The sequence below is a fragment of the Etheostoma spectabile genome, chromosome 3 (genome assembly GCF_008692095.1).
Source record: "Etheostoma spectabile isolate EspeVRDwgs_2016 chromosome 3, UIUC_Espe_1.0, whole genome shotgun sequence".
NCBI classification, from domain to species: Eukaryota; Metazoa; Chordata; class Actinopteri; order Perciformes; family Percidae; genus Etheostoma; species Etheostoma spectabile.
Genome location: NC_045735.1, coordinates 28,454,696 through 28,478,501, shown reverse-complemented (window position 1 = coordinate 28,478,501; position 23,806 = coordinate 28,454,696). Strand labels below are relative to the sequence as shown.

The following is a 23,806-nucleotide window of genomic DNA, read 5'->3' as shown; positions in this document are numbered from 1 at the left end:
GTGTGTGTGTGTGTGTGTGTGTGTGTGTGCGTGCGCGTGAGTGCGTGAGTGAGAGAGATGGAGAGGGTGTAATTGGTGTCGGACTCGGTATGTTGTGTTGTGTTTACTAAATGTCTGCAGCTGGTTGGTTGGAGACTGGCTCCACATGGCTTCTGTTGCTGCCTGGCAGCTGTTGGATGGATGTGACCTGCTTCAAACTACCGGTCTTTCTCACACTGGCATTCATATGATATAAATCAAGATTTATCTATCAACTCCCATATTGTTTACCCTAATTTGACTATTCAGTCTTTCAAGTATTTAGGGAAATAATTAGGAATTAGCAGCCATTATTGTGACAACACAGTGTAGGGGATGCATGCATAACAAATGAATGTGCTCTGCTTTGTTGATTTTTGGGTGAGTGATCATATTACAATAACAGTGTAACACATTTGTGGCTTCAAATCAGGGAAGGGGTCTTTTAGCCTTACCTTGGCTGGCTAGTGTTGAACGTAGCATCCCACTTTTTGACCAGATCTTGATCTGCCCATCTTCTCCAGCTAAGGATTAGACAAACAGATGGAATGGATATATAGTTGTTGTTTTTATTTAAATCCACACAATGAATAGTTATAGTTTAAATTCTATAGCAGGCTAATTAAACAAGTGTTAAGTGGCAATGAAAATATGTATGGCCCTGTCATCTTTACCTGTAATAAGAGCAGTCCCATCATAGTTCCATCTTCCAGCCAAAACAGCTCCCTTGTGTGCTTCAACACTCTTCTCAATGCGTCCTAACTTAGAGGTCAGGTGGAACTTCCCTGTAAAGAGACAAAAAGAGGCTTACTGCATGGCAAATCCACACTCAGGCCTGATCTGGGTGTTTACAGTCTCTAATTCAGCAACACTACTGTCTGCTGTAATTCTCTGGCTACTACGAGGATGTCTTCTACAGAGACAATGGTTTCATAACTTTCAAGTCTGACTTTTTCAGGTTGCCTGCATGAGGCCAATCCAGAACACCAGTGAGGGGAAAAAAAGTGTTTCCGATGGTTGAATTAAGGCAATTTGACATTTGCTAGACACAAAGGGTGATCAGGCATGGCGACAGTTATTGAAGACGCTAGCCTAATATATACTTTGTGGCAGTGTGTATTAAAGAATTCTGAATGTTCTATGTAATTTCTGGTGGCCTAAAACTGCAAATCAGCATGCTGCTGCTCTCTTCCATTTCTAAATTTGGATGTTACTGGTCCAGCAGGTAGTGAGTATGACAGGCCTGTACAGCTGCACTGAAAAGCTTTTTCCAACAAAAAAACACAACTTCTGAATATAAATTCAAAATTCTATTTTTTATTTACATATGCACTCACATCAACAGTCCTCACCTGTGCATCCAAACGTGTGTGCAGTGCTTTTGTGTCACGATTTGTTTGTTAGCTTGTTATCTGGCACATGCTTACTATGATAACTTTTAAAGAAAACGTATCAACCGTTTGCTATTTTCCTTCTATTTATATATGGTTTGTTGAGAAATTCCAGATGATACATCTGTGTGAAATCTATTATGACGCCGAATTGTAGTCCTACAGGGTAAAAGTGAATGAGACTGACGCACTGTTGTTCCAAACAGAAGGCCGCATAAAATCCTTCAAGCTTAATTTGGTCCGCTTTGGGACAAGTCTGCTTCCATTCCACACAATATACTTTCTGACAGAATGCCAAATGCCAAGCATCTAAGCTATGCAATTATACTTCGCCAAAGGGGACATATTATGCTTCCCAAAATAATAAAGTACAGTTATTAATTTGGTGCTGAGAATATTATTATATTTCATAATTATTAGATTAGAATTTTAGCTTTCAAAAGCAGGGACAAAAAATACCACCATAAAATATTACATAAACCCCTATTTTTCACACAGAAAAAGGTCAGACTGCAATAACCCCAACTACAAAACTAAATTAATATTATGGCATGGGAAAGGGAGGCTGACTAATCAAATAAAGTTAAGAAAAGCCACATTGTTAATACAGAGTCCTCCCACCCAATTAAACCCCGGCTGCTTCTTTTCAGCTAGGCCAATTTCATACAGATCTCTTAAAAAATGTTAAATATCCTGTACATAATCCCAACATAAAAGTAGTTGACATCTTTCAGTGCACACAAAAGTTAGAAAAAATAAAACTGTGTCATTGTTTGGTTTTCAATGAAAAACCAAAAACGTACTGAAAAAGAATAACGATAGAAATACTATTTGTTTAACTGTAACAAGGCAGAAAGCAGAAGAATGTTGCAAAAGTGAATTGTAACAGAGTTTTCACTACTCTCTAGTCTGCCAGAGAAAATTGCTGCTTCAGTTTGTGGGTGTGTTTATGCAACCCTACACTGCCATTAGTGTTGTGACCACATATTGCCTGCCATAAAAGTAGATCCATATTATGTGTGATTATATCTAATATAGGCCGAAGAGGAGAAACAAGAGGCCATGTGGATGCACGTCACACAGACTCTGTCGCCAAGTTTAGTATTAAAAATATACAGATGCAAAACAAAAATCCACCTTTAGTGATTTGATGATGAACACTAGAACAGAGAAATATTTACTCCTTACTGTCATATTGCAATCTTGTTCCTGAAGTTAAAATTCAGTCAAAATTGTAAACTACGATGAAAACCTCCTGAGCCTAATTCTTCTGATGTCATCCTTGTCCGTATAAAAACCAGGCTGACTGAAAAAGACCTGAGGCTATTGAAAACTCTTCTACCATTTATTCTATTTAGTAAGTTCAGTTAGCATTTGATAAATGTGATTCTACATCAGCATAATGTTGTCTAACTCCTTTTCCTTCCCTGTATAGGTATGACTTAAAACAATCACTGATCCGTGTCATTTGTGTGTAAACTCAGAAACAAAGACCTATATCCCACTGGCAAGATTTTAGGGAATAAAGAGACTTGCCATCAGTGCTGGTGAGGACAAAAATCTCAGTCTGATTCTGTTTCTTGCCACCAACAGTCTTGGGGAACCAGTGTAGGTCAATGGGGTACACCTCCTCTGGCAGTTTGACAACCAGACTGGTCTCACTGGTCAGCAGGTTCCACTTGAGGATCTGGTGGTCCTCACTACATGAGTACAACTCATCTGCTGTGGTCCAGCCAACACAACTCACAAGTTCCTTATGTGATCTGCTGTTAAGGAAAGTGATCTAGGTAAGTTATTATTAGTGTGTATTTTAATTGATCATGTGAAATGCCATGGAAGCTTCTGCAATAAATTGTGTCTTCTGAGAAAAATGAACAGATTCTAGACTTGGTATATGTTAGGAAGTAACGCTATACTACTACTTCTAGTGGTGCTAATAATAATGGCAAAAATAGCAACGTTTTTACATTTGTGTTGCATAATAAATACTCGATTTGTACAGAAACACAAGTGTAAGGGTATATAGCTAACGTCATCATAAAAAGGATATGTTTGGGTTCCTGTAGCAGCGATGTTTTCAATCTCATGGTGGATGTTTGCTGTGTTGAACACTGAACAAATAACACAAGACATTTTCAGTTAGTGGCAGTAACTCACATTAACGCTCTTTATATCACACCAATGTCTAACCAACCCACAGAAAGAAACAATATATAAGACTAAATAAAAACTATGAACCATACCCTGTAGGTTAGGCGACTCAGTTGTTGTCATGCTCTGGTAGCTGTAACGGTGACTAAAACAAGCGTCTGCAGTTGCTACGGCACCACCGTTGCTAACGTGAATCCTGAGATGTCCCCGAGCCTTCCCTGCAACTTGAATGCTAAAGTTAACTTGGTTTTCAGGTTAAAACACACATCCTTCTGTTGTTACCGACTTTATTTTAGGAAAACTCCAGATGCATAAATAGTCAATACAGTACAGTGCAATTCTATCCATCACGAATCAGTCATTTCTTGCTAACGTTATCATGGCTAACCTCTGGTAGCCATGTAATCTGGGTCATAGGAAGCTGAAAACGCAAGTTATCGCGAGAGTTGCACGTATCGCTTCCTTCTTCGAAAACGGATTACTTTGAATTATTTAAAAGTACAAATGACAAATGTTGAATAAATGTATGTAGTATGACTTATTGAAAACGAATTCACTAACATTAATAGTTGAGCCATCGAACAATATTTCCTGAAACGTTAACTATTCCTCCGGGCGGAGCTTCGTTCTACTGTAACTAGGCAACCGTTTGAAGACGTAGAGACAGGCTTTGAATCTGAAAATAATCTTACATGATTATAACATTGTAAAAATATACGTTTTGTTACTTTTCTGCGTTTTCTCGTCTGATTATCTGTGTCATATGGTTATTGTTTGTGTGGAGCTAGAGTGAGGCGGAGTTGGCTTCGTCCCCTTTTTTGAATTTTGTGTTTTTTTTCCCTTGCCCTTTGAACGTACCATGGTGCCTTGCGTCAGTTTGTAACGAATTTGGTTCGACAGCACAGTTTAGGCGCCATTTACAAGTTGGAGTTTTCAGGTAGGAGAGCGACTCGGAATGACACTGGGCTACATTTTGTGGATTATATTTGTCAAATTTTGGATTAACGAATACTTTTCGAAATCGTGTTTTAGGTCAGAAAGGAAGACTCTTAACAGACCGTGCATATATTGTGGGAGGTGCACTCCAACATTTTAGCTGTGAGTAAAATAGCTAATGACTGGGTTCCGTCTATTTGCTGAAGTGCAGAACGTTAACGTTAGTTTCAAACCAGACTTAACATTAACAACACGTTAACTTGAGTTTTTAACATTAGCTACAGTGGAATACGTAGCTACTGATCAACGTTAACAATACACTGGAGTTTCACATGAGTTGATCACTTGTTTGCCTTGTATTAAATTTAACGCAAAATGTGCCTCTTAGTTGACACACACCCCTAACAGTAACTTGTAACGTTAACTTCTACGAGTGTCCAAGGTAATGTTAAGGTTGCAGATGGCTGCTAAACCTTAAGCTAAAATACCTTTTGTGTGGTTAGCGTCAACTAATTGAGCTTTAGTCAACGTTATTCGGGCAAATGCTGTTAAGCAACCCTTTCAATTCCAGTAACGTTACCTTGTTACGTTACGGATCCACAACGCAGATATCTCTGCTAGTCAAAGTTAGCCAATAACTTACGTTACCTTTGCTGCGTTATTTAATATCACATAGCTAGCTAGCTAGTTAGCTAACGTTACAGCTGGAACTTAGCTAGTAAGGTGAAAACATCGCAGTAACGTGGCAAAGTTAACTCTAACGTTACGTGTTTTTTTTCTTTTCTTATCAAGCTGGCGTTTATCGGTTACGTTACTTTAGCAGATGTAGCTATAGTTATAACTTCATCGTTACGTTAACGTTACATTCGTTCTCTGACTGTCCTTTCCAATAATTGACGTTAGCTGTGGGGCTTAAAGTTAATATTGAGACCTCGTTCAATATAGGACGTTGTCTTTGCCATAGGCCAGAGAGCCTGTTTAGCTGCGTCTATTCAGTAGTAACCCTACAACATAGACCGGCCTAAGAGCTATGGGGAGATAATTTAACTTTTTGCATATGAGCCAAATTTGTTTTCCAGTTAGCGTTAGCTACGTTAACAGTTTTCCCATCATTGCAAGGGTCATTAACCGTCCAACTTTGTGACGCGCAAAAAATACCGTTAACTCGATGCAGAGGGGTACTAAAAAGACTCTGTCACAGGAGGAGGCCATTCATTTTTTACTGTTGTTTAGGTTTGGTGTTCGAATAGCATCTAATTTGCTACAATCATGACGCAGACCGAGAGCTTTTTTTAATAACTCACTGTTCGGGCCACAAACTAAAAAGCTATTAATGTTATTACTTTATCTATTGTTGTTATTAAACAACAACTATGTTTTCATATGAAGAAGAAAAAAGCGGTTAGATGGGCGGCAGTGGGATCTGACTGGTAATGATTAAAGCCTGACAACGGTAGCTGCGTGTGACCGATTAAAAGTGGAGTTAGGAGATTGACAGGCACAAAAACCACTCATGGCTATTTCGTTTTACCAATGACCCCTTCAGATTTCAAATAATGCCATCTAAAACTGCAAAGAGCTCAACTGCCTCCACCAAGTCAAGAGGGAAAGGGTCGCAGCCTCGGGATGACTCCGAAGACGAGCTGGATGTACCCCCTCAAGAAACCAACTCCAATGGCCAAGAGGAGGCACCGCCGACAACTGGCAAGTAACAAAGGGTGTTTTGGTGTCTGTGAATCTAAATAAGTTGTGTTCACTCAATTGCGTTGCGTGTATAGCCGTACTGGTAGTGGCCAATTGCCACAGCTGTGAAGCTCCTTTTTCTTATTTAAATCTCAACACGAACCTAGTAAGAATGGCTGAAATATTTTTTTCTCAAGTGTCAGTCATCAATAAATGTCTTATGATTTTTGCGATGATTTTGATATCGTCGAGTGTACTTCTTCCCGGGATCTTCTCAGCAAACGAGGTAATTTATTTCGGATAATGAAGTGTTTTATGTAGTAGATCAAAGAGTGTTTTACGTTATTCTTATAACTTAATAATTTGTAGATTGTATACTTATACGCGAAACTTACGAAGCACTTTGGTATTGAGTGATGTTTGTATTCTTTAGAAGAGTGATTGTCTGGCTGCAAGAATTTAATTTACAAACACCGACCCCTTAGCTTGTTTATGCTTGTGTGAGCACAATAGATTTTGGACAGGTCGCTGTGGCTTGGTGTGATGGCAACACAATCGGTTTAACGTTATACATTATTATCACAAAACGAGATTTCCCCCGTCTGCGTTTTGAGTGCAGTTCAGCATGAGTGAAAATGTGACGTTGATGATCGAAATTTGCACTTCAGTTATTTATCACGACGAAATGAGTGTGGCGCATCTACTCACGTATCAACGCTTCTCATGGAGAGCGTTTGTATCATAATGTGCGTTTGTTCATAAGCGGCCATGGTCTTTTTCTCTTTTGGGTTGGCTCTTGTTTTCGGAACAAAGAAAAATAACGCCTGTCAACTTTCTCTGGAGTCGTTGTTTGACTGCTGTTGTAACTTGCTGCCTGTGTTTTGTTTGTTTTTTTTCTCCCCTCTACCCCTCCCCCATGCACCACTGTCCCCCACCTGAAACGGCTCGCACAGAGGAATAAAAGTTGCACTTTTTTCTGTGCCACAGATCCGTCTCACGGGGAAGCTGCCGAGGCGGTTGATAATCGAAGTTTGGAGGAGATTCTCGGTAGCATCCCTCCACCCCCGCCCCCAGCAATGACCAATGAACCGGGCGCTCCTCGTCTGATGATAACACATTTAGTTAATCGTAATTTTAAATCTTATGCAGGCGAGCAGATTCTGGGGCCTTTTCACAAGGTACAACCAAACATGGTTACAAATGTCAACTCTGTGTGGGAAATACTTTGTTAATATGTTGTGTTAAGCTCACAGATTTACCATCATATTTAGTGTTTATCGATTTTATTTTGTCTTTAATGTCACATTATGCAACTGTACATGCTGCCTTGTGTAGTGGTAGACTCTAAAAGTACAACATAATTAATGATACTACATTATAACATTGAGTTAAAAAAATCCTATAAAAAAGCCACACTCCATTTTGATTTAGTAAGTGTGTAATAAATGGGGGGTTTGATATAGGGATGTGCTTACATTTCTCATAAATTATGACTTTCCTTAAACTTTGTCTTTTCACCTTTTTCTGCTCCTCATTGCTCTGCAAATATAAGCATATTAAAGTAAATCTTAACAACATGTAATACATTTACTATCATAATCTTACTATGCGTAAATGTTATTTAGCTTGTAATGTTATGACATTTACAATATTTGTTTGTGGATGCAGTATATTTTTATATAATTGATTTACTTCTTTTTTTTTAAACATTTTTCTTCTCTCACCCTTCTCTCAGCGCTTTTCGTGCATCATTGGTCCAAATGGGAGCGGGAAGTCCAATGTGATAGATTCAATGCTGTTTGTGTTTGGATACAGAGCACAAAAGATTAGATCGAAAAAGCTCTCAGTTCTGATTCACAGCTCTGATAAACATAAGGATGTGCAAAGCTGTACTGTGGAGGTGCATTTTCAAAAGATTATTGATAAGGTATATATCTCTGTCACACAGATGCACATTACACTCACTCTGGCCTCTCCTAAATTTATAATTACACAGTCCGAATTAAAAGTGGTGATTAAAAATAATTTTCTACTGGCCAGATATTTTTCTTGAATTTTAAATATTTTTTCTTCTGTGCTCATGAGATAATATTGCAACAAAAAGATCACACTAGTGACTAAACACAGACTCAAAGCAGTCATGAAAGTTCCAACTAACGCCCACACATGCCAGAGTCAATTCATAATGGGCTAGAATTAATTCCACTAATTTTGAACAAATTTTAAATGTGCCATTTAGTGACTAGGTTCTACTCATTTGATAGTACTGTAAAAAGTCAAAATAAAAGTAGTGTTTTAATTGAGACAAATTTTCATTGTTTTGTAGGAGTTCACAAATTACTCTGATAACTGAATAATATAAACTAAATATAAAGACTTAGGGTTAAATGTGTTTCTATGTTTGATTTGTCACAGGGGGTGTAAGTTTGGCCTTGACCATTGTTAAATATTTCTATTTTCTTTCTGTAAGGTCCAGGAGTTCAAAGTAAATTAAAATATAGTTGTTACACTTTACTCACAATACAATGCAGCCTTACAATCTGCCATTTCTGTAACTTTTTTTGTTTGTTAATGAAGTGGTGTAGACAACTTAGATTATTAGACTGGTTTTTAAAATTAATGCTTAGGCACATTGCCTACCATTTTTTACAATGCATTTATAATCTCATCATTTTATCTAACATATTTTAAATTGTGTAAATTTAACATGATAGAATACACTCCAATACAACTCTTGATGTGGTTCATTTACATGTTAGTGTAGCTGGCCTAGATCGGTTGTGTACTTTTAAACAATCCTTTTTCTTAATTGTTTGAAATGTGCAGTGTTTTGCTCTAACCACTCCCAGTGGATTTGTCAGTATTGTCATTTGATGTGTAGAGCTGTTTTAGAGTTTCTCCTGAACTGTTCTGCACTAAGCTGCTCTGTGTCTTCTGCCCCTCCCCCCTCTGAGCCAGGAAGGAGATGACTACGAAGTCATCCCCAACAGCAAGTTCTATGTTGCCAGGACTGCCAACAAAGACAATTCCTCAGCCTACCATATCAATGCCAAGAAAGCCACATTCAAAGAAGTGGGGGCTTTACTCCGAAGCCATGGTATTGACCTAGACCACAACAGATTTCTGATCTTACAGGTAATTGTAATTTTTTGATGTAGTTTCCTTTTCCACTTCTAACCCTGCTTTTTTATTTTTATTTTTATATATATATATATATATATATATAAATCCCTGCTGTGGCCATCAAATTCCGTCAGAGATTTCCTGCTCTTCGCTCTCTGCCCATTTCCCAGTCCTCTTGAGTCAAATGTTTCATGGCTACCTTAAAGCCATGTTTGCCTGTGGGAATAACCTGTTGCACTGGAATTGGATAAAAAAGGAGAGGATATGCCCTCAACCAGCCCTTAGACTGCTATAGCAGCGCATCATGGTTTGAAACAATGTGGAAAAGGTGCGAACCATTATTTGCTGCTTTAGAATTTTAAGGAAAAAAATACAATTTTACCCATACATGGACCTGGATGTGAGTGGCTGTAGTTGAACAACAAACTCTGATTTTGTTGTGAGAAACTTAGTTTTATGGAGTTGACCCTCCAGTGGGGACAGGTTGACCTCCCGTTCCCATGTACCTGCCACGCTTTAGCAGCACGTAAATATTGGCGTGTGAGAATAGACCCCAACCCCAATATTAGCAGTGCTGCTTCAGGGTGGCTGGATCAAACACCCTCCATAACCATGGCTTTAATATTGGTTCAACATTTTAATTTTATTTTTTTACCTTCACTGTGAATGTAATGCTTATTTATATTTTCAAATATTTTTTCCCCTGTACACATTTTTTTTAAATATGTTTTTTTATTTTTTAGCATTGTGCTGCACACAGTTTGCACCAGTTCACTAGTTACACTACCCATTCTGACTGTGTTACCTAACCACTATTATGGATTCACCCATGGCTTTATGGGGTGATGACAGGTCAGAGCAAAACAAATTGTGTGTGTGTGTGTGTGTGTGTGTGTGTGTGTGGGGTGGTGTTTTTGTGGGTTGTTGGGTGTGTGTGTGTTGGTGTGGTGTGTGGGTGTGGTGTGTGTGTGTGTGTGGTGTGTGTGTGTGTGTGTGTGTGTGTGTGTGTGTGTGTGTGTGTGTGTGTTTTGTATGGGAAGAGGCCTTAGCTTCTTTCCAACGTCACATTTCCAGGCTTCTAGCTAAGGGGAAGCTGTCTATTTTGTGCATCGGTTAGAGCAGAGAATGATGTGGGATCTCCCCTACCTCTACTGACTTCTCCTTTCTTTCTACATTCAAGTAATATGTGAGCTGCCTTGTCCCAACATATAAATGAAACATACATTTGGACTTAGATCTATATCTGCTGTTAACTTGTGTTTAACATGACATTTATTTTGTAGGAATATTGTTACTCTGAGCCATCCTACCTCAATAAATAAAAAATTAACACATGTTCAGACAAATACAAATTATACTGGAGAGTTCTACCTTGGGGCCAAGTAGTATACAAGTGCAGTCTTTAAACTTTACACAATCAAAGCATCAAAAGCATTTATTTTGAATTAATTTAGATAATTATCATTTTAAGACCAGCTGTATAATGGCCAGTGATTGTTGATGGGATAGTGACTTCAAGTGTTCTGAAGTCTGTTCAACAGGTCTGTGATAACACTATCCACTCAATCATAACTATCATTTTTGAAGAATTAGTGCTTTAATTTAATACTATTATTTTTGTTTAGAATTGATTTAACGGTTTGTTTAGTGTAACTCTGGTGGTTATTCTCACATTTTCTGAGTGGGAAAAGCCATTACAATCTGAAAGGGAACCTCTATAAATATGTATTTTGTGTACACTGGACATGACTTTGTGTGTGTGTGGCAGATCAGCTTTATTTTTTTAGAGTTTATACTAGAGTTTTAGAGTTAAAAATAATTGAGCGCATATCTTAATTAAGTGGATAATTTTTTTAAATTTTGTTTTATGAGAACTTTTAGCAATGTTTTCAGTGAATGATTGCATGCATGTCTTTGTCCATGTGTTGTTCTGGACTGCACTTAGGGTGAGGTGGAGCAGATTGCCATGATGAAGCCTAAAGGCCAAACGGAGCATGATGAGGGCATGTTGGAGTACATGGAGGACATTATAGGCTCCTGTCGCCTCAAGGAGCCCATCCTAACCCTGGCCCGCCGCATTGAGCTACTCAATGAGCAGAGGGGAGAGAAGGTGACAAACATTTATACACTTTCTGCTCATACAGTTGTAAGCTAACCAGCTTGCCTTTCTGTTAATTTGCAGAGCATTTATACAGTAGAGGTTAGAGTTTGAAGAGGCTTTTTTTGTATGTCCAATGCTTGTATTTGGAAACTTGAAAATAATAAATTTTTATATTAAGACTACAAGATAAGTAGTCTTACTACTATATAGTAAGACTGTAAGATAAGTTGGTACTCGACTGGGCCAACTGCGCAGACATGATTCAGGGTTTTTCATAGAAAAGATTTTGTACACACCTTTACTTCAGAAGATCTTAGTATGTTGACACATTTCATTTCTTTTTTTTTATTTTATTGTACTATATAAGCAAGATGATACCGGGGGGATTAGAAACAATTAATACATTCCATTGTAGTTTTAATTCAAATGTTATGTTGGACAGAATGATGTAAATGCTGTAAAACATTTATTTTAACTAGTCACTAATGCATATAACTTATGTCTAGAAATGTTATTAAAGTTACTGCAATATGTTCACTGCCCTAGCTAAACCGGGTAAAGCTAGTGGAAAAGGAGAAGAATGCTTTGGAGGGAGAAAAGAATAAAGCTGTGCAGTTCCTCACCCTGGAGAATGAGATCTTCAAGCACAACAGTCAGCTCTACCAATATAATATGTGAGTGCACCAGCACCATCTCTGGTCTGTACAAGACAAATTAAACAACATAATCTCATTACATTTCAAAGTAGACACAATAGTAGCACAGAAAAGAGAGAATGCACTGAAGAAATTGCAATGTAATACTCTGTATTTCTAAACCTAACAGGTGCAGCGTGACCCTTCTCTAGTGTCAGATGCTAATATCTTTGTTTTATGTTTAAAACATTGAACATTTACCTCACTCTGGTTTTTCCTGATATCTCATTGCCATTAGTCATAATCTGCAGAAGCGTGTGGTTGATAAAGGACAGGAGAAGCAGAAGATCTTGGAGGACACCAAGGAACTCACTGAGAAAAATGAAAAGATATCACAGGAAACAGAGAAAATGAACCAAGAGCTCAAAAATGTGGAGAAGTAAGGCATTTTTTTTGTCCTCCCACCCCCGACTAGCTAATGTAACATGCTTAGATTACAAACTTTTTTTAGAAGGTTACTGTTTTTTTTTCTACACAATTTTGTGGTTGTCAGTGCCTCTCTTACCCTAAACTGATTTTTGTTTAGAGGCAAAGTTCTAGGTCAGGTAGATCTGTAATTTGTATGTACTAAAATTTGATAGTTTTACACAAGTTTGCTAAAAAGTGTAGAAAAGTCTTGTTCGCTTGCAAAAAAAATAAAACTGTATAAACTTGATGTTCTAACCTGCCAGAAGTTTATACATGTTTTGCTTTGATCGATTTTTTTTTTTTTTTTTAAACCGACAAAACTGGCTGAGCTTTACTATAAAAAGTTTACTGTGTGGGGCCTATCATTATTTGAGATGTACACATTGTTTTGCATATTTTGTTGTATTTGTATATTTTCATTTTTTTTTCTGTTAAGTTGATTTTTTTTATTTTTTTTTATTTTTTTTTTCCATGATTGACTTGAGTGTACTCAGTGTAAATGCGGTTCCTTCACCAGAAAGCAAAATAAGCTCAACAAGTACATTGAGACACAGAAAGAGAAGTTCACCCAGCTGGACCTGCAGGATGTTGAAGTCCGTGAGAAGATTAAACACTCCAAGAGCAAGAACAAGAAACTGCAAAAGCAACTGGAAAAAGACAAAGAAAAGGTGCGTAGGCCTTCAAATTGTGGTCCACTATTAAACATTGTTCATTTACTTCATTTAATTCGGTGTCACTGTGTGCTACTCTGCAGTACTTGTGCTTATTTCACTCCCACACTATCACAGTAGGCATTCTCACGTGTTTAGAGGCCACAGGTCACATAATTTGTCAGGACAGCATTATTGTTGCAATTTTCCCAAAAATGTACAATCTATATCCATTAACAAATACAGGATTGCACTAAGTCAAGACAAGCTAGCACCAGTGGTATGACACTCTAGTGTTACTCTGTTTATTTTGTCCCGTGGCCAAGAAAGAAACATGGGCACTAAAAATACAATTTCCGTTGCTTATAAGAAAACACAAGGGTTGTTGTTTTGAGGGCTAGGGAACAACATTTGTCAAGGCTTTAAAAAAAAAAAAAAAAGTTCAAGAACATTTTGTAACATTTGTTTAGTTTGAATTAAATTTACTAGAATCATTTATTTCACAGGTTCATGTTTTACACACAACACGGCACCGTTTTTGTTTCCTAAGTATGGTTCATTTCATTATGTTTATGTTACAGATACATCTGATACATATCGTAGAAATAAATCATTTTAAAACGTTAGTGGGTATTTCTTTGTAGAAAAATTCAAACAATATAAATTTGTGTCAAAAATGTAACTGTTGGTGTAGCTTTATAAACAAAAGGCCTGGCTGCTGGAAGAGTTATAGTTTCCAAAGAAATGTAACTTGACACCATTCTGCATGATAGCTACAGCTACACAAAGCAAGCCTAAGAGTGAAATTGGCGTTCACACAAAGAAAAGTGAATGTTGCTAACAGATATCGGTCTTGGACATGATGCCCTATGTGACCAAAAAGTAATAGTCTCAGTTGCAAAAGTGTGTATAGAATTTGGTTTAATTGTTCATTGATTTTTTTCCCTTGGACAATGAAAAATCTGTGTATCAATTCTAGATGAATTGACATTATGCTTGAAAAAAAAAAGTAAATCCTGTATAAAATTGTAAATCTAATTGAATGACAGAAAGGGCTATTTTCTTTTCCAAAAACTAGCCACTAGGGGGCTGTGTAGTAACACACTAGTAGTTAGTGTGTGCCTATTGATAGACCTCATGCTCTGTTTCACTATTAATGATGTTCCTGTTTCCTAGACTGTTTCCCTAACTTGCACACTTACTGAAATATTTTTCCACACAAAAGCAGAGTCAAACGTTTCCTCATAACTGTAGGTATAGCTTCCCATCTCCCTCTCAGCTCTAAAACTCTATCTGTTCCACCTACAATGGCTGTGCTCTGGAAACGTGTTGGTCAGAGCGGGAGCTGGGCAGAGGCAGGCAGACCTCTGGGGAGCAGTGTTCTGCTGTGTGGTAGTCAACTATGGCCTGGCTTGTGTAACACTCCCAGCAGCCACATTCACATTTCACCCGCAGTTAACCCTACAAAACATAGACTATATACAAACACAGCACTCCTTGCCTTGTTTCAGCCCTGCCAAGCAACTGACTGTTGTGCCAGTCTTAACCAGGACTTGCTCAGTGCTGAATGTGTGTTTAGAGTTGATTACAGTTGTGTATTCTGGCCTGCTTCTGAATGTTTTGCCTGTAACTAGCACTGGCAGAAAGCTCATTCAGTTAATTTACTTTATACCTCTTGTCTCCTAAAGTCTCCACTGATCCCTTAATCTCATCATCTAATTTAAGAGGTAAAGGGCTCTTACTCTGTGTTTGGTTGAGGTGTGCAATGATGAATTATGTCCTCAAGTTGAACCTGGACAGGTGTATCCACTGTTGCATAGAATCCAGACTCGGACACATCTCATCTGTTTTTGTATGTTCTCCTGTCTGGCTCATCTTTCAGCTGGAGCAAGTGCGCGGTGTACCTGCCAGCAGTGAAAAGGCCATCTCTGAGGCAACAGCTTGCAAGGAAGAGCTGGAGAAGTTGAAGGTGAAAGAAGAGAAAAAACTTGAGGAGGTGATGGAGAGTCTGAAGGAAGAGACCAGCGGCTTGCAGCAGGACAAAGAGGTGTGTGTGTGTGCGCGTGCGTGTGTGTAGAGCTTGGTGTTAGTTTTTTTGCATACTTTGTTTGTGTAGATTTTTTATTTTTATTTTTGCATTGTTTTCTGTAAAGTCTCTTTGTCTTCCAACCTTACCTCTCCTCTTCTTCTCCAGACCAAAGAGAAAGAGCTGATGGAGCTCAGCAAGGCTGTAAATGAGACCCGTTCTCGTATGGACCTGGCTCAGTCGGAGCTTGACATCTACCTTAGCCGCCACAACACAGCTCTGACACAGCTCAACACGGCCAAGCAGACACTTCAGACAACCTCTGACACGCTGCGTGAGCGCCGTGCCGCCATCAAAGACCTGGAAGTCAAAATACCCCAGAAAGAGCAGGAGCTCAAAAAGGTAAAGCAAAATCTTGTTGTGTAGAAGGCTTTTTGTTTAGACAGCATTTACACGTGACATCTTGTGTTGAAACCATTACACATCCAGCTGTGCTCACTACATCTGCTGACAATTTCTGTCCAGCGGATGGGGTAACCTGTGTAATCTTCTCTTTGAATTGCTACGTTTCTTTTCTCTGCAGGATGAGGGAGCACTGGAGCAGCTGATGAAGCTGGATAATGAGACTAGGGAAGTGGTGAGGGAAATGAGGCAGAAGGTGGATGAAGCCAAAAGCTCTCTGTCCTCTAACCGCAGTCGAGGAAGGGTCCTGGACGCCCTCATGCAGCAGAAGAAGAGTGGCAGGATCCCTGGCATCTTTGGAAGACTGGTAAAACGCTATTCTAACAAATCAATACACAAGAGTTACACAGCAACAATATAATTTATGGTTATCATCTAGCTACTGTGATCACAACAACTTGAGTCTCATTGCTATGTTAACATCAACCCCTCTTTACCAATTCATTTCGTTGTATTTGATTTTTAAGCATTCAATGTCTGTATTTAAAAACCAAAGCATAAGTATATAGTAGCTGTATTACAAATATTTTTTTATGCTTATAGGGAGACCTTGGAGCCATAGATGAGAAGTATGATGTGGCCATTTCCTCTTGTTGTGGCGCTCTGGATAACATCGTGGTGGATACCATTGACACAGCTCAGAAATGTGTTGTGTTCCTCAAAGAACAGAACATTGGGTTCGCCACATTCATTGGTCTTGACAAGGTAAAGATCATTACACTTCAGGACCCTTAATCAACATTTGATTTAGTCTCTTTTAAGATAGATTGGTTTAGCTTCTTATACATGCTACACTCTAAGTACTGTCTTCAGTAGCTGGTCTAGGAAATTGTATTGTTTTGTTACTGGCATTATTTCTGGAAAAAATGTACATTTACTAAACTTCAAAACTATGTTGAGCTATTCAGATAGATAAGGAGATAATACAAATTATTTTATCTTGCCCCGCCTTCTCATTCCTCCTCACTTCCTGTGCTTAGATGAAGGTTTGGGAGAGGAACATGGCTCCCATTCGCACTCCAGAGGACAGCCCTCGTCTCTTTGACATGGTGCGTGTGAAGGATGAGAGTGTGCGACCCGCTTTCTACTTTGCCCTAAGGGACACTCTGGTGGCCCAGGACATGGAGCAGGCCACAAGGATGGCCTTCCAGAAAGACAAGCGCTGGAGAGTGGTCACCCTGAAGGGACAGATCATTGAGATGGCTGGTGGGTGGCCCACTTTTTTCTGTCATAACTTTACCTGGCTAATCTTTTTCCTCGATTTCGCATACTCATGGCTCTCTCAGTGAAGACAATGCATTCTGTTTTTATGATCCAAATTTTAATTTGTTTTATAAATCTCCCTGTGGTCTGGTATGTGCTTCACAGGAACCATGACTGGAGGAGGAAGAGCATTGAAGGGCAGGATGGGCTCCTCTATTGGCACTGAGGTCTCCCAGGAGGAGGTGAGTTTTTTCCAGAAGTCTTAGAGTAGAAAATTGGTCCTATAAACTATTAAGAAGAAGAAAAAAAGGACAGAGAATTATATATTAATGCTTTCTGCCTGCCTGCCATATGCACTGAAAACTAAAACAATCAAAGTCTAATTATTATGGATGTTATCTGACATTAAGTGTTTCTGCTTCACCTTTTCAGCAGGGCAGCTGTTGGTTGACTCTCCACAGTTCTCATGGGCTTTATAAGTCCTAACGTGAAAAAGCTTAATGTGGTTTAATGTACCTAAACAACGATCAGTCATCACCAAATCTCTCTCTCATATTCCTCCTCATAATCACTGAAAACTGTTAAAAAATCTAACTTGGAGTCCAATTATTACGGATGTTATCTGACATTAAGCATTTTTGCTTCATTAGATTTAGATCATTCACTTGTTTTTCTTTATTATTTTTGATGACGTAGTTAAGGCGGCGGCCGCCTTAACTGCAAAGTGCTGTGGGAAACCCTGAAATGGGTGGGGCAAGCTTCAGAAATGACTCTTAATTTCTTCTGTACAATAGTAGTATCTAAGTTTTACCTAAATCGTGTTTCCCAGAAGTAATTTTCCGATACTGGATGAAAATGGACCCTGCCATCAGATAATCACCACCGCAGGCCATTCGTGTATGACACGTGATTATTATCATGTGTTTTCTGCAGCTTGACCGTATGGAGAGCACGCTGAATGAGAAAGTTTCAAAGCTGCAGGGCTGCCAAGAGAAAAGGCTGCAGCTAGAGGAGAACGTCCAGCGCCTGCGACCAGAGCTCAGAGACATGAAGAACACCCTGGAAAAATACGCCAACAGCATGACTGTACGGCAAATGCAAATATTCCTTTTCCATCACAATGTTTCTGTCTCACTCATTTGGTGTATTTATGATCTAAATATGAACCCTCTACTATTTATAGCCAACCATAAAATGTGACACTATTAACTGGTTAAGATCTTAGCACGCCTGTGTGACTGGGTGTTCCCCTGCTTTCCTTACTTCAGAGTCTAGCTGATCAGGAGGCTCACTTGAAACTTCAGATCAAGGAACTGGAGGCCAATGTGCTGGCTGCTGCCCCAGACAAGGCCAAACAGAAACAGATGGAGAAGAGCCTGGAAGCCTTTAAGAAAGGTAGGGTCCTTCTGTAAACCGTAGAGAGAAATATTGTTGTTAAATGTTTGATCTCATGTTCAACCTTATGGAAAATAATGACACTCCACATAATCACATGGTGTCAAAATAGTCATATTGAGTTGTGTTTTTTTTAAATGTTTTAATGAGTCTACATGCCAGTTTGATTCATGAGAATGATTTTAAATTCTTTCCCCCACTCTAATCCCTTTTATATTATCACGTTGAATGTTCAAAATGAATATTATCATTCTTATTCCTTTCTCCCTGTTCTGTCCCTTCATAACTCTTGCTCTCTCAGACTATGATGCTGCGTCCAGTAAGGCTGGCAAGGTGGAAAATGAGGTGAAAAGGCTCCACAACCTGATTGTAGACATCAATAGCCACAAGCTTAAGGCTCAGCAGGACAAGCTTGACAAGGTTAACAAGGAGCTAGATGAGTGCTCCTCCACCATAACCAAGGCCACAGTGGCCATAAAGACTGCTGACCGGTGAGGGAATGACGCCTCTTTGCATTGTTCACACACTCGTACTTCCTTTATAGTCAATGCATTTGTTGGTAAAGTGTCTGGTTTAACTGTATATAAATGTCTTAGTGTGAAACTGTCCTTAAGTCACAAAATTATTTTAAATAAAAAAAGATTATTCTAAGGGGAATACTGAATTATGTTTATCTATCTTCTCTGGGTTCTGAGTTTTATTGAAGTCCGCTTATCAGACCCGGCAAGGCAGTGACTTCATTGCTTTATACTTGGGACCCTTATGTGTGTCGGGTCTGTGCGTCACATGTACTGTAAGTAGCATTAGCTTACAGGAACACTGACTGAACTCCTCTCTTCCTACTATTGTTGTCATTGGTTTCTCTGAGATAATCAATGTTGTGGCTGTAGCAACTAAAAAAGGCATCTAGTCGTAAGTATCCGTTGCTGGAACATTTGGATTGATCGTGTGGGCAGACTTGATGTCTTTGAACTCCCAGTGAGAAGGCGGAAACGGCTGCAGATGTTTGGCTTTTTTTTTGTACATGTGTGTCAAGTAGACAAGATGGTTGCAGTCACTCACAATTGTTTTGCAAGACTAAACGTGACAGTTGTTTCTCACCCACACATTAACCACTACCACTCTGACAGAATGTAATATGTGTCGCCTCTGCAGCAACCTGAAGAAGTGTGAGGAGAGTGTGACGCGTGTGCAGGGTGAGCTGGAGGACATCGAGAAGTCATTGGCTGAGCTCACCGAACAACTGAAGAAACTGGAAGACGAGGCCGGCGAGGTCATGAAGGCCTGTCAGGAGGCTGAGGTTGGCACTCTTTAGTTTTTTTTAAGGCTCATGGTTTGTTTTCTACAGATTTTCACAATAAAATGCCCTGATATTTTTTTTTAATATATAAAGCAGAAATTTCCTTCTCTAAGAAACATTCAGTTTCATTTCAACATTCAGTGGTTTATTGTAAACCTGGTCCATAGCCAGGACTGTATCTTGTAATTTGAAAATAAAGAGAAAATTTGATTACAATTCCCACAAAGGAAAGAAAAATACAATAAACGGTTATATTTGAAAACTATATATATATTTTTTTTAATACCCTTTTTTATCAAAATAATAACTTGTAAATTCCACAAATCATTTTACCAAAGTGTTTCAAATGTGTTACTGTCCAGCTTTGGATGTGAGTATAATTGATCCTTGTGGACCATTTCTGGGTTTAGTAACAGTTTGGTATTTTCTTTTTTAAGTGAAAGATGTTTACTATCTTATGTCATTGATACTGTAGACCAACTGCACTTTTTTTTTGCTCTGTGTGTAGAATAACCACGTCTAAGTGAATTCTAAACACTGAAATAAGGGGAGTCCCACTGTATTTTTCCTCTCCTCCAGGCGGCACTCCCCGAGGTGCAGGAGCAGTATCAGGCGGTGTTGAAGGAGATAAAGGTCCTGCAGCAGCAGGAGCACGCAATGCAGCAGGAGTCCCTCAGCGTCCGGCTGCGCGTCGAACAGATCGAGACCACCATCGCTGACCAAAACCTCAAGATCAAACACTGGCAGAAAGAGGTGGCTGAGCGTGTCAATTACACCTGCGCTTTATTTTAGTAATTTTGGGTGTAGGTTTTACTGGTAATGATAACATTATACTCACCAAAGTAGTAGTAGAGAACCAGGAACTCAGCGGCGTTACTGAACATTGTTTAATAGATTTCCAAAAATGTCGTGTTTTTCGAAAATGAAGGCTCGTAGTTAACCGGCTTTTTTTAAAAGTTATTGTGGGAAGTTACAGATGGCTCTGTTCACGTTGATGATCCACAGCGAATGAGTTCTAATTGAGTGTTTTGTTTTCAGGCCACCAAGCTATCCCTTCATACCATCGAGGGCAGTCCAGCAGAGGAACTTCCTGTTCTCACTGCTACGGAACTTGATGAAATCGCCAGTCCCAACGTCATTATGAACAAGATTTCAACGCTGGAGACCAAGTGTGCTCAGATGAAGCCCAACCTCGGGGCCATCGCTGAGTATAAGAAGAAGGTCTGCACAAATACGAACATCTAACCCTAGCAGATGCTCACAAATGTTATGCTTATTGAATTCCGAGTGGTTGTATCTCTTTAGTTTATAGCCAACGCACAATAAGAGGATCATTTCTAATTGTGATTGCAAGAAATATGAGTTTAAGGCTCCTAAAGTTATAATGCGCAGTTTCCGTCTCCCCCATGAGGAAATCTAAGTAATGACGACAATTCTGTCGGTGCTTCGCACCTGTATGGGAACCAAAAAGGAAAAGTACTTTGGCGTTGTTTTAATTAGCTTTGTTTCAACTCATTTGGCAATTGCTTGAATATAACGGACATTCATTATTATAAAAAAGTTACGCACTAAAGCTTTAACTAAAAGTGAAGGGTGGTGAAAAATAATTTTGGCATCCTGTGAAGAATTTATAAAAAACGTGTGTGTGTGTGTGTGTGTGTGTGTTTTCAGGAGGAGCTGTACCTGCAGCGCGTGGCCCAGCTGGACGAGATCACTAACGAGCGGGACCAATTCAAGCGCGGCTACGAGGACCTGCGCAAGCAGCGCCTCAATGAGTTCATGACCGGGTTCAACATGATCACAAACAAGCTGAAGGAGAACTACCAGATGCTCACGCTGGGGGGGGATGCAGAGCTGGAGCTCGTGGACAGTTTAGATCCCTTCTCTGAGGGAATCATGTTCAGGTAGGAGGAGAAAAATAAAGTGCCAAAGGAACCTTTAGGCGATTTAAATCCTGTCCTTTTGGTTTGAGCTCTGATTTTGCGTCTCTCTCTAGTGTGCGTCCACCAAAGAAGAGCTGGAAAAAGATCTTTAACCTGTCAGGGGGGGAGAAGACCCTCAGCTCCTTGGCTCTGGTGTTTGCTCTGCACCACTACAAGCCCACACCGCTCTACTTCATGGACGAGATAGACGCTGCTCTCGATTTTAAGAACGTCTCCATTGTGGCCTGTTACATTTATGTGAGTATGGACCTGTGTGTTGGGCGATGAGACAAGCTGCATGGTGAAGTGGTGACGTTATGGGTTGGGAAACTCAGGCTGTGCTGATTTATTATTAAGTAGTTAATCTGGAGCTAATCAGTGCTGTTGGGTAACACTGGAGAGTTCAGACAAATCACTTGTTTTTGGGAGTACTAAACCTTTAACTGTGCCCATTATTATTATTGTTATGCAAACTAGCTGTTTCCATGTCTTTTTTTTTATCCTGCTGCTTTGCTTCACCTTTTTAATCTCTCTCTCGTCACTATTTCTGTTGTACTGGTAGAATTGTTTTACTTTGTAAAGTGCCTTTAAGTAACTTTTTTGTAAAGCGCTATATAAAATAAATTAATATTTCTGTAGGCTTTTGGGTAAATTTACACTTAATTCTTCAGTTTGTCCCTCTGCAGCAGTTATGTAATAACGAAAATGTAAAACCTGTTTGGATCAGTAATTTCTTTCCTTTTCTCATCTCTGTGCAGGAGCAAACGAAGAACGCTCAGTTCATCATCATCTCCCTGAGGAACAACATGTTTGAGATCGCTGATCGTCTCATCGGCATCTACAAAACCCACAACACCACCAAGAGCGTGGGCATCAACCCCAAGACCATCGTGTTCAAGGAGCACGGGGCCATCACTGCTTAACCCTCAGCCCAGCGTTGGGCCTTCGCTTCTACACAACTGTAGATATTTGTAATATCTTTTTATTCTATTCTTCATGATTAAATGCTGCTATTTTTTATTACTATCTGAAACAATAAATGTTTTCTGGCATATTTTTCACTTTTTACACATGTGCATGAACATAACCATCTAACTTTGTGAATATATTTTGTACACAAAGTATTTGAGGCGTCTGAACACTTTTGGTCAGGTCCCAAATGATTAATAATGGAGATAGGGATGCACAGATACCAATGTTTAAAATAACAATTTGGCTGAGGTTTTGTTGGATTTAATTATTCCCCTTTTGTGATAGCCCTTTGAGATTTCCTTGTGAAATGTAAAGGGCATTATAAATAAAATGTATTATTATTATTATTATTACAGGAAAATAAAAATGATTTTAAAACTTCAGGCTAAGCATCCAAACTCCATATATCAAAGTGATGGCAGGTGGCAACAAACAACAGGACGAGCGAGCACGGGCAGATAAAGAACTCATTACATAAGCACCCAAAGATTTTTTTTAATTTAAGTTATTTACACATTTGTGCATAACATTTTATAAACTCTTGTGACTTGGCGAAACCAGCTCAAAAAGGCTATATTCTAAATGTTGCTTCATCTCATTGAGCTCACTGCACCACTTTGAGTCGTACTGCAACTCCAATTGACTTGTAACTTCATCTCAAAGTAGTACACACTGCCTTCTTACAATTATGAAAACAAAACTAGAAGCCTTCAAACTAATTTATTATCACTTTTTAAAATACACAAACTGTAAATCAGTTTAGAAAATACAACCACCACAATAGGGTTAGAAATTGCTGAAATGTCATTTTGTTTTCAGTATGTGATGTTTGCTTTAGCATATAAGTCTAGTTTGCATAATACCTGTTTACATAATATTTAGGAATGCAGCTTGGCATAATATCTGACAGATACTCAAGCTGTTTAAGTAAGGATCTGTCCTGTTGACATCAACAGAACAGGTAAAGCTTTTCCAAAGGCTATAATCATTCATAAAATATACAGTGTATCAGTGCACCACCGTAGTAAAAAGACCATATTTCTGGTGGAATATGGTCCACAACAATAAGGCAATTTGGTGGGACTTGATGGTTAAAGGTCCCATGGCATGAACATTTCACTGAAGTTCTGTAACATTAATATGAGCTCCCCGAGCCTGCTTATGGTCCGTCCAGTGGCTAGAAATGGTGATAGGTGTAATCCTTGCCCTGGGTATCCTGCTCTGCCTTTGAGAAAATGAAAGCTCAGATGGGCCGATCTGGAATCTTGCTTATTATGAGGTCATAAGGGGGCAAGGTTATCTCCCCTTTCTCTGCTTTTCCCACCCATGAGAGAGAGACATTACGGATTTCAATCAAACAAAAGTGGCAG

At 39.1% G+C, this 23,806-nt stretch overlaps 2 protein-coding genes across 4 annotated transcripts in view; one reads left to right on the top strand and one right to left on the bottom strand.

Moving 5' to 3' along the window:
• ift80 (intraflagellar transport 80 homolog (Chlamydomonas)) overlaps nt 1-4,186 on the bottom strand; it is a 39,591-nt gene extending 35,405 nt beyond the window's left edge. Inside the window, exons 1-5 of the mRNA XM_032511488.1 lie at nt 3,653-4,186; nt 3,460-3,520; nt 2,946-3,167; nt 693-803; nt 474-542 (exon numbers count right to left, since the gene is read on the bottom strand). Coding sequence (XP_032367379.1) covers nt 474-542; nt 693-803; nt 2,946-3,167; nt 3,460-3,496 — 439 coding nt within the window. The 5' untranslated portion in view covers nt 3,497-3,520; nt 3,653-4,186. The remainder of the gene's footprint in view (nt 1-473; nt 543-692; nt 804-2,945; nt 3,168-3,459; nt 3,521-3,652) is intronic.
• A 61-nt stretch (nt 4,187-4,247) lies between these two features.
• smc4 (structural maintenance of chromosomes 4) lies at nt 4,248-22,516 on the top strand. Of its 3 annotated transcripts, none has more exons than XM_032511466.1 (24): nt 4,248-4,497; nt 6,043-6,200; nt 7,167-7,357; nt 7,915-8,106; nt 9,138-9,314; nt 11,248-11,412; nt 11,950-12,077; nt 12,337-12,477; nt 13,024-13,174; nt 15,039-15,203; nt 15,351-15,584; nt 15,766-15,951; nt 16,188-16,349; nt 16,625-16,850; nt 17,013-17,089; nt 17,781-17,933; nt 18,116-18,242; nt 18,544-18,733; nt 19,398-19,542; nt 20,122-20,295; nt 20,581-20,763; nt 21,214-21,446; nt 21,539-21,722; nt 22,223-22,516. In XM_032511466.1, exons 2-24 carry the CDS (start codon nt 6,053-6,055, stop codon nt 22,385-22,387), a joined length of 3,897 nt encoding a protein of 1,298 aa, XP_032367357.1. In that variant the 5' UTR covers nt 4,248-4,497; nt 6,043-6,052; the 3' UTR covers nt 22,388-22,516. The 3 variants fall into 3 exon arrangements, with proteins under 3 accessions (XP_032367357.1, XP_032367349.1, XP_032367367.1); XM_032511458.1 differs by having other exon boundaries at nt 4,491-4,658; XM_032511476.1 differs by lacking the exons at nt 4,248-4,497; nt 6,043-6,200 and adding an exon at nt 6,245-6,465.
• Nucleotides 22,517-23,806: the final 1,290 nt, after the last annotated feature.